This window comes from Priapulus caudatus, unplaced genomic scaffold, assembly GCF_000485595.1.
Source record: "Priapulus caudatus unplaced genomic scaffold, Priapulus_caudatus-5.0.1 Scaffold1986, whole genome shotgun sequence".
NCBI classification, from domain to species: Eukaryota; Metazoa; Priapulida; class Priapulimorpha; order Priapulimorphida; family Priapulidae; genus Priapulus; species Priapulus caudatus.
The window spans coordinates 29,654-40,580 of NW_014579047.1; the positions used below are offsets into that span (position 1 = coordinate 29,654).

General features: G+C 40.6%; 1 protein-coding gene across 1 annotated transcript; it reads left to right on the forward strand.

The window, feature by feature from the left end:
* The first annotated feature begins 549 nt into the window (after nucleotides 1-549).
* Nucleotides 550-10,045, forward strand: LOC106818031 (cAMP-regulated phosphoprotein 19-like). Its single transcript, XM_014822745.1, has 3 exons — nucleotides 550-725; nucleotides 5,269-5,415; nucleotides 6,534-10,045. The coding sequence occupies exons 1-3, from the start codon at nucleotides 657-659 to the stop codon at nucleotides 6,720-6,722; spliced, it is 405 nt and encodes a 134-aa protein (XP_014678231.1). The 5' UTR covers nucleotides 550-656; the 3' UTR covers nucleotides 6,723-10,045.
* Nucleotides 10,046-10,927: the final 882 nt, after the last annotated feature.

Consider the following 10,927-nt stretch of genomic DNA (forward strand, 5'->3'; position numbering starts at 1 on the left):
CCTTCCTCCTCCACCAGCTTCTCCCTTCTCCCCCCTCATTCTCCACCAGCTTCTCCCCCTCCTCCTTCTCCACCAGCTGGCGTCTTAGCTGAAGTGGAAATCGCCATATTTGAGCATATATGCGAAGTGCGCATGCGCATACGCATCCTATATCATATATTTCGCAGGTCAGAAATTTCGCACATAAAGACGAGCTGTGATGCTCTGCTGTGATTAGTCGGGTCGGGACGCACGCGAAGTGCGCGTGCGCATAGGCGCGGGGGGGCGGGGCTATCTCAGATATTTCGCAAGTCAGAAATTTCGCGCTACACCGGACAACGCCGGGTGTCCTGCTAGTAATGCTATAAACAGATTCTAGACTACAGAACAGAAAAATTCGTTTAAACCAGAAGAATAAACACTTTATCGTAAACACTAAAAATAATATATATTTTGTGCAAGTACTTTTCAATTATTTTAGGATTAATTGTTGAAGTACTAAAATTTATTTGAAAACGTCTAAACATGAATGGCTACGGCGGCGATAGTGATGATAGTGACGTCACAAGCCACCATATTGGATATAGAGTGCGACAACGAAAACTGCGGCGAGAATAGTTAAAGAGTAACTTATTTTTGTTTCCACTAGGTAGCCATTTGAGAGAAGCAGTTTAGACATGGAGACAGTGAGAGAAGAGAAAGAACAGAGAGGCGATTCTTCTCCTGCAGTTACACCAGTGGATGAGGTAATATTCTGTAATTGGTGAATTTGATGTTTGTTTTCTCACCCAGGCACTGCCACTGGCGACTGGCTCCTGACTCTGTCTAGGTCTATGCTGTCAGACTCGTAGTGACGAACCATTCCTGGTTAATGTTTTACATCCCATTAATTATGACCCCTCCACCTTTTACAACAGAACGAGCAGGGCTTTAGCAGTATGACTATGATGATATAGTGTGGTAAAATGCATTAACTTGGTCTTTGTTTAATTGTTAGATACACTAAATTGTACGCAGTGTCTACGCGTCCGGAACCGGTCGCTTAGCCTCCAGGCTACGCACCCGGAACCGGTCGCCTAGCCTCCAGGCTACGCGTCCGGAACCGGTCGCCTAGCCTCCAGGCTACTTATCCGGACATCCACTCACACATTGATTGCTCGACTTGCGTACACACATGATTGCGCAACGGGACGCTCTGCTGATTGCCGAAAACATACAATATATGCACTGCTGCCGTCTATTTTTTTATCTGTCTTCTCTCGCTCTCTCTCTCTCTCTTTCACACACACATGCACAGCTCTATCTCTCTCTCTCTCACACACACACACACACACGTGCACACACACACACACACCTCTAGCTCTCTCTCTCACGCATACACACACACATACACATTCCCTCTCTCTCTCTCTCTCATGCACACACACACACTCGGCAATCAGCAGAGCGTACCGTTACATGTCGGTGCCCCTATCAATCGCCGTACTGCCCCTGAAAATCCAACCCGACCGACGGCAGTCACCTGCCTTGCCCTTTTGTGTAATTTCCGTCGGTGCCATTTAATCTACTGCCCTGGTTTCGTTTTTAGTCGAGTCAACATAACACGTGGGCGTGCGTGCTGGAGTTGCAATGATGAGCTTAAAACCGATAGTCGCAGGAGGGAATAATTACGCTGAGATACCGGACCGTACCCAGGGTACGTTCCGGCAGTACCCTGGGGGACATAGACCCTATGAGCAATAATAACAGCATCAGATAATTATTCGCTCCTGATAGCGGGCATGTAAAATTTCTTGTTACTGTACTTCCATTAGCAGAGGGGGGTACAGAGGTCGGTGTTACGGTGTAAGCTTACATGGGGGCATATTGTTTTGTACATTAAAAGCAAGACGATGTTGATGTACTAATTTGTTATGTTTTCCTTTATTTTACAAAAGTGCCTTAGTGCTCTTCTCAAATTTTGGGAGTTGCCTTGGAGCCTTTTAAAATTGCCTCTGTGCCCTTCCATTTTAGAGAAAATTCAAGGCAATTTCTCACATGCCCTACAAAAATTGCCTTGCCCTTCTCGTCGCTTAATTCGAGCCCTGGTCAGCGTCAAGTGGCAAAGTTTTTCTATTGCACAATCCTAGTTTGGAACCCCAGTATATATATAGTTTGCATATTATGTGCTAAACTAATCCGGGGTGCTAAACCAGGTTTGGGCCAAGTTTATTAGGTATGTTGTGTGCATGATGTAATACTACCCCCATCTCTGAATAGTGTAATCATTTCATATCATAATAGAGCAAACAAGAGATTACAGAAATTGGTAAGAATGGAACTCGCTAGCAACAACACTAAATGAGATTTTAAGGTAATATTATTTGATAAAAAAAATTTGAATGTGTTTTAGAAATTTATGAATGTTGTTTGACATTGTACAAGTGTTACATTAAAAAAATTGCTGATATCAATTCTATGCATTATATTAGTTGGGCTGTGTTTTGTCACAGTAAGTATGCTAGAAACTTACTTGTATAGCCTTAAAAAGTTTATATAGCATATGTTAGTATAAAATGCTATACCTAGTAATATCTATCATCTTACTACTACAAATCTTGTAGTTGTAAGGTGATAGTATGTACACGCTATCCCAGTCTGAATATGCACTAGTCTGAACTACAGAACCTCGAAATTAAGGCTATCCAGGCATGCTTAACAGCATGCTTAATTTTTAAGCAATGATTAATATCAGTGCAGAATTGCTGCTGTGTGATCTGACATATAATCTGAACATGCCAGCTTAACTTAGCATGGTTCTGTTTTGTTTGTGTATTTTTTCCTATATTTTTTTCTACCTTTTAATGTGATTAATCTAAATTTGGCCCAGACCTTGCCCATTATGATAGGACGCGGAATCTAATTTTTAAATCTTTACTTCAGCGTTTTCCAATACCGCTGGACCGCCAGACAATACTAGTAAATAATAGACAGGTCCAATGAAATTATAAGTTTTACCAGATCGTGTGTCGGGTGCTACTGCTAGTATCATACTTACAAAGTACAATGCCTATAGCAGGGGTAGAAATTAACTTTTGAACACGGGAGTCCAACGGACTCCCTCTCTACCCTCAAAAAGAGGGAGTCCGCAGCAAAATGAGGGAGTCCGCAGTCTGGGGTTCAAAATGAAAGATATCAACAATAATGCATGTGCTTATTCTTAAGATTCATGCGGTTGCACGTCTGCCAAATTTTCTTTGGACATTAGCTGAAAAATTACGGTAACTCCGCGAGGCTAGTTAGTATGGCAGAATTTTCAGGGAGTCACACGGACTCCTGCATATGTCAAATCAGGGAGTCCGACAGTAAGTCGGGGAGTATTTGACTCTGGACTCCCGTTAATTTCGCACCCTGCTATAGATAATAGACTAAGTACATTTTCGCATTTAAAAATTTGCATGTTATTGAATATATTTTGGGGTAAATAAGGCCATGTCTGATGCAATGTCTATCAAATTACACGGTGGTAAATTCTGTGACATGGTGGCTGACATTGTCTTCGCACTAGGTATTCTCCAGCACAACCCAATTTGGTCCAATGTAATTTGTTTTGGCTCTTCCTATACATAGTTACTCGGATGAGTATGACACCCGGGATGACTCGGATTCAGAGGCACTCAATAGAATAAATCTCAAGTGAATCACATTAAATAATACAAATGAGATATCTGCAAAATGGTCCTTGATGTATAATTAGGATATGTCATTACTGTGGAATGTATGCCTTGAATCAACTAATGTGCAGTTGTGCACCAAATAACACCAACCAGATTCAGTAACCTAATTATTCTATTTATAGCTACTAAAATATGGCAGCATGTTAATTAATATATTTGATTGATTCATACATACAGGGTACATGTTTCACATACTGGGAATGTTTTCGGTCCGGCGAAAAGTCTGTCAATTCGATAAAAATAAAATTTTAAATGACCAAATGCTTTGTAAAAATCAAATCTATTGGCAACCTATGCTTTACATTGCATTAGAGCTTCATAAATTTACTTCCTTTAAAGCAACTAGTTGTCCATCACTCCATACAACATAATAAAGGTTTAAACATTTTCTGATTTCCTTATAGTGTAATTTACCAACTTATATCACAAAATAATCACGTAGGCTACTCAACATTACAAACGTTTTGTAACTTTGGTTTGCCCAATGAATAGACAATATGGCATAGAACTATCTGAATATATCGTACGTCCGTCCGTCCGTCCATCTGTCCGTTAACATTTGTCTACGGTCAACGATAACTTGAAAACCATTTGACCCACATGTTTCAAATTGCATACAGTTGTTACTCTTATGGGAGAGATGTGAACGTCCCATTTTGGAGCATGCCAGTTAACCTACTTTCGAGTCACGCCCACTTTTTGGCAAAAATGGAAATGGCCATAAGTCAGTTCAGGTTAAACGGATTTTGCAAATTTTGTATGTGAATGAATAAGGACTGGACCCAAAACATATCACGGGTTTTTAATTATTTTTTTAATTATGCAAATTAGGTAGATTTTGCCAATTTCACTATGCATTTCAGTGTCTGCCTACAGTCACTGATAACTCAAGAACCGTTTGACCCACATGTTTCAAATTGCATACAGTTGTTACTCCTATGGGAGAGATTTGAACGTCCTATTTTGGAGTACGCCAGTCGACCTACTTTCGAGCCACGCTCACCTTTTGGCAAAAATGAAAATGGCCATCTAGATTCATTCTATTTTGTTAAATTTACCTATCTACCTACCTACCTACCTAATCATACCTACGTGTAATATTATTTGTTTTAGATTCTTTGTTACAGTAATTTGACTGGAATATTTTATTGCTTTTATTTGCGTGATAATCGAAAACCAAAATGGCGAACATTTAGGCGTAGCGCCATCTCTCGCCCAGATTTCAGACTCAGATCTGAAACATTTATGATTTTCGCATAAAACCTAACCCTGAAACAAAACAGTGAAATTTCTATTAGTAGTATAAAACAGGGAATAAAGACATTTGATCACATTTTGATCCGTCATGAATGAAACACTTACCAAATTTTAAATATCATCTCCCTCTTCTATCACACACTCGGTGAGCTATAGTGCCATTGACACTTTTATGTTATTTTAACATTCAGCTACAGGAGAAGTGCTCTTCAGCAGATTTAGTGATTTAGTTATGCTTTGCCATTGTATATTTGTACTGAGTGATGCTTATCATGTTATTTTGGATTCTTATTATTTACCTTGCATTGCCTTGTAGGGTAATAGCATGATGGAGCTAAAGACAAACCCAGAGAAAAAAACATCTCCAGAGCAACTTGAAGAGAAGAAGTTGAGGGCAAAGTATCCACAGGGGATTAAGGCTGGAGGAAGTAATTTACTACAGAAGCGACTACAGAAAGGAGGGGTATGGACACTTGTAGTTAATAGCAGGGTTCGTAGTGGGTCTTCCAAAGTCTTGTAAGTACTTATTTTGCCAAAAATAAAATAAGGGCCCTTATTAGTACTTATTTTTGGTGAAATCTTAGAAAAGTATTTAATAGTCATTATTTTTTATATTATTGTTGTATACATATAATATGGAATAATTAAATCTGCTGTGCAATTGTGTATATAAATATTATTAATAACCTGATAGTGTACCTTAATAGTCCGTGATCTATCAGAAATCGCGTAAAAAAGTCTTATTTTGGCCTCCAGAAAGGGTCTTATAAGGGATCGGTGGATTCATCAACATATCGATGTATGGCGATACAAACTTTGACAATACATGTGTCGATACGTTTGATTATTCACGATACATATATCGATACTCTACTGATTAAAATTCATATCATTTGGTAGCATAGTTTCATCAGAAAACAGAAGACACATGTCACAATTCACAGTTCAGTAGCAGTCGTATTAGCAGCTCCATGATACTGATTTCTATGCATTCACATGACTGGTAGATTCTTGGTTATAGTTTGCTAGGTGGTTTATTTTAAACGTTCTTCAAAGTTTTGCGATACATATCGTATCTTGAAAGTTGTATCGTGATATGGATCATATTGTGAGTTACCTGTATGGTCCCACCCTTAGTACCAAATAAAAACTGTAACATCATTGTGGCGATATTACATGCATTTCTAGTTCGAAATCTCTATTAGTATTATAACTTAAGCAAGGACTATCATAACTTTCCACTGCCCAGAATATATTATTCGAAGAGGGTATGAGGTTATGTGTTTGTGTGTGGATTGGTGTGGCTGCTACTTCACTTTATAATGGGTAATAACCTGATATCATCAAGGAATAAGGTGCAGTAGGTGTACATTACCGTGCACAAATTCAACATTCTTCAAGGCATGGCAAGTGTTGCCTTTGGGTTTTAAATTATAACGACAGATACTTTACAATGCTCGCTTCCCGGAAAGTGCGGCGAAAAGGTTTCCGCCCAGCGAATACCTGCTTTTGGGAAATCCGAGTCGGGGTTTTTGGCCGTGAGCATGTGAATTAACGACACACGACCATGCTCGCTTTCAGCCGAAGTACTTCGACTCGGGCGACTACAACATGGCGAAGGCCGGCAAGACGACGACCGGCCGCACGACGCTGCTCAGCACACAGAAGCTGATCCTCGGACCTCAGTCGACGGGCGACGAGCATCCGACACCAGACAGCGTGCCGTCAAGAAAGTCCTCGGTGCACACAAAGAGCCACCTGGTGTCGTGAGGCGGCGGAGTGACCGTGGGCGAGCGCGTTTGATGAGCGAATCGCCGAGCTAAGAGTTGGAGGTCGTCGGGGGTCGCGGCGCACGTCGTTAAGGCGAATTATAATTGACCGTCGGTCACGCTGTGGGTTAACGTGAGTTATGTTTTGTGTTGCGCTTTGGTGACTCGGGGTGACTTGAAGCTGGTGATTAATTCATGAAAAGCTCGCTCTTCCCCCCATCTGGTGTAGGTGTGTGTGCACGACATGAAACGGGTGTTCACTCTGCAGATTCTATTGGGACTGTACAAATTTAGGGAGGTAGCATTTAGAGATGGTTAAAGAAATTGACCCAAATCAGACACCGTGTCATCCATCTCATCCCATTCGGCGCTCTGATCACGTGCTTTATCACAATATTATAACACACGTGCCGTGTCCTGTTTTATTATCTATTGTCGTGTGTAAGTTTCTGTTGTGATTAATGTTGCAGCCAAAGGGCGTGTTTCCGAAGTTACGTTGTTTTCGTTTTGAAGGTTTACTGCGTTTTAATTGCGGGTTGAAAGAAATACATATCAAATTAAGATGGATGGATGGATTCGTGCCTCGCTTTACGTTAGCACTTCTCTTCATTAAATAACAGCTGTTCCTCGTAACCATTGGTTCTTGGTTGTTCTATGTGACTAGACAGTGCAACGCAAGGCGGCTGTCATGCAGGTTGGTGCTTTTCTCCTAGCCCTAATGTTTTAGCTGCCGACCAGTTCAACCTATACTTGGATGTGAGAGTTTACGACGGAATGAGAAAGATATTTGTATTGTAGATGTTTGATATTTGTAGTGACGGGTCTGTTTATGAGACGATGGCATGCTGCACCTACATCTGGTATTGGTGCACTGTGAAGCACGCTGCCATATTTGTAATGGTATCGCGCAACAAGCATGGGCAGAACGAGCCTGTGCAGTAACATTGAAGCGATTCATGTTTGCTTAGCTTCACTGGAATTCATGTGCTTACTGCCTCTCTTCTTTAAGCGACTCCCCGCGTCACATAACAATGTTCAGAGTGCATCAAGGATTCGAAGTTAGGTTAGAGAAAATATGCTAGGAAATAAAAATGTGCAACATCAACCAAGGCAAATTTAATGGTAAGGGGTCATCCATTTTTCCTGGTTGGTTAAAAGGGGTGGAGATATGCACTATGCTAGAAAAATTATCGACATTGTGTGCAGGTGTGGAAACTAATCTATTCCTGTCTACAACCCACTAGTAAATCCTACAGGGTCTGCCATGTGATTGTGTATAACTATATATACATTTTCACTCATCATCTAAGTTGGTTGACGATTTGTCTAGATCTTTCCATGTCAATTACTGAACATTATAATATATAGGTGCAACAATAGAGTGCTTGTAATCGTGACTAGTACAGCGTTTTCAATGTCCAGGTGATATCACTAGTGTGTTTACCAGTATAATGACGATGTCACTAGTCTGTGATGACGGTGTGGGTTTGTGCACCTGTCACCTAGGTACAGCTCGAATCGATGGGCACGTCATGGTGACATCTCACGCATGTCACTCACGCATGTCACGAGTGTCAACTCGTGACTGTGATAGGAAGTCTTTTTGTACATAAAACTCGTTTGCCAATATATGTGATTATATTGTACATAAATGTTTGACTAATTTAGAGTCTACAATGAGGTCTGCTCGAAATTATTTAGCAGAATCGGATGAAGGCTTAGCTACAGCCGCCCCTCTGTCAAGCAAAAACCTTCAACAAGTGCTGAAAGCTAGAAATCTCATCTCACAAGTGCGGCACTGCCACCGGAGTTGGAAAAACCCGCTCGACGAGCCAACATCGTATTACTCCTGAAACATTTATGAAGTCTTTCCCCGGTGGAATGTTTGATATATAGTCGGAGTTTTTATACATTCGCATTCTATTAACGTAATAGTGTTAGCCCCTGCTCACTATTAGCTGGACGTGGGTGGATGTAGGAGAATGTTGCATGCTGCTACGGTGACAGTGTATAGACATTACTTTAGCTGGTGTTCCATGAGCATCTACTTTTTGCAGTGAATTGTGCTGTCTACGATTTGCTATTACTCGTGGCGTGCTGGTTGAGGGTGCAATCGTACAGTAGTAAATGCTACACTATAGTTGAGCCTTAGTATAATGCAAACTGAATGTCAAACGCAACTACCAGCGCATGCTGGCTATATTTAATTGCTGTCCAGGTATATGGTGCCTGCATCAGAAGTATCACTTCCACCTTCTGTCATCGAGTGACAGCAGGATGTGACTGCGCTATCTATAGGGAAAAATATAATTACTGACTCATTGCAAATGACCTGGGCAAGCTCTCGGTGGAAACTTCTCGTCGTATTTTCGCTCTGTATGTGTTCCTTAATTTTTCACGCCGTGTCAGGCACGTGCGGGGAGGAAAGTGGTAACCTTAACCGACATCAGGGGTAGATAATGACAAATTGATTGATTGATTGATTGATTTGTTATTATCTACCCGTGCCAACATGTAGGCTGCCGAGAACAATTTACTCGGTGGCGACTAACTCCCGACGTTGCCATCCACCGATCAGTTGTATGTGATGAGGTTGATCAGGAGTGAGTGCAAGCCGAGGTGGAGTTTGTTAAGTTGTAGCCTCGTCTCGCTGGCGCCACACCACTCCCGCCGAACACGGGCCTGGGTTCTTCGTGTGCCGGAGCCATGCCATTAGAATTACTGTTCAGGCGGACCCTGGCCAACTTCAATCACCAAAATGGAATTTCTTTGGCCAGTAGTGCGCAAAAAGACGCACGTATAAAGAAACCGCCGAGACTAGACGGTGTTACAGCGCGGCAGTTGCAAATTTTTAGTCTCGATCGTTCTTCTAATAAGATATAAGATTACAAGCCTACTTGATCCCTGCCCAAGTTCACATACTAATGAATTTGATTACCGACGTGTGTCTGAGCAGCTACGGAAAAAAAGAAGATTAAATGTTTACCCTTTCATGAATATCGAGGTAAAACTCATCGGCTTTGTGACATAGGTGACTTTCTAACACACCAGGTTGTAGGATTGTAAAGTGGCTTAATGTATTAGGTCACACCACTATTAGGTGACATTGTAATGTACCAGTTCATACCAGTGTTATGTGACCTTATAATGTACCAGGCATTGCCAGCATGAGGTGATGGAGAAAGCCGAACATTTATTTTGTGACGCTGTGTTCTGGTATCCATGTATGTTATGAGTAAATCGTGCTATATATGAATGAACTTGCTATCCGTTATGTAGTAAAATTTTGATGAATAAAGCATAAGCGTTGTATTCACTATCAAAGTTTGTTGTCTTAATTTCGGTCTTATAGCTATTGTGGCTATACGTGCAGTATGCAGTTATGCATATACTTTGCTTTGATTTTCACATTTAAGTACTTTCGTATTTCTATTGCATCAGGTTACCTTGTGTTACCTAGTGTTATGTTAATGAATATCACTTTCTAGATAGAGCTCATCTGACTATAGTCCGTGTCAAGGTAGCACGGCCAGGTAGATCAGGCCGGTATCCTATACATGATTAGAAAATTCTAGGTCTGGGAATTCGTTACCCAATTGAGTAATGTCAAGGAAAATTTTCCCGAATTTTGTTTGAAGTATAAACCTCATGTAGGCTGAGTTTGATGTTTGGATTTTCTCTAGTATTTTTCCATTTATAATAGTGTTATTTTTGCATTTATATTATTGTTATTTGCATGTAGGCCCCATATTAGGATCATTATTTCATTTTGTTCAACAGTCCGTGAATGCAACTGTATTCACCTTAGATCCTAGATGAAAAGCTAGTTTTGGCTAACAAATTTCTGAGTCAATAATGCAATTTGTAGTTCAAAACATTTCTATTGAGTAACCCACTTACAAGTTTTATAGGAACCTGGGTAGATGTGTGTTGTGGGGTCTATTATTAATAATTCAGTATCTGTGCGCCGTTCCATAATATAGCCATAGTAGAGCCGATGTAGGCCTATATATATATATATATATATATATATATATATATATATATATATATATATATATATCGAAGAAAGCAAATAATAACATTAGAATGTGCGTCGAAACGTGAACAATAAAGCTTGTCTACCGTTGTCTGGTCGGGTGTTAGCCTGCATGTAACATCTACGTAACAAGTGTAAACAAGTTTTACAATCTAACTTGCAATACC

What these genes read in the sequence shown, in the direction of transcription:
- LOC106818031 (XM_014822745.1), top strand. Translation starts at nt 657, where the DNA reads ATGGAGACAGTGAGAGAAGAGAAAGAACAGAGAGGCGATTCTTCTCCT. An exon ending in CAGTTACACCAGTGGATGAG is followed by an intron (nt 726 to 5,268) that starts GTAATATTCTGT and finishes ATTGCCTTGTAG; the next exon opens with GGTAATAGCATGATGGAGCT. An exon ending in AGCGACTACAGAAAGGAGGG is followed by an intron (nt 5,416 to 6,533) that starts GTATGGACACTT and finishes GCTCGCTTTCAG; the next exon opens with CCGAAGTACTTCGACTCGGG.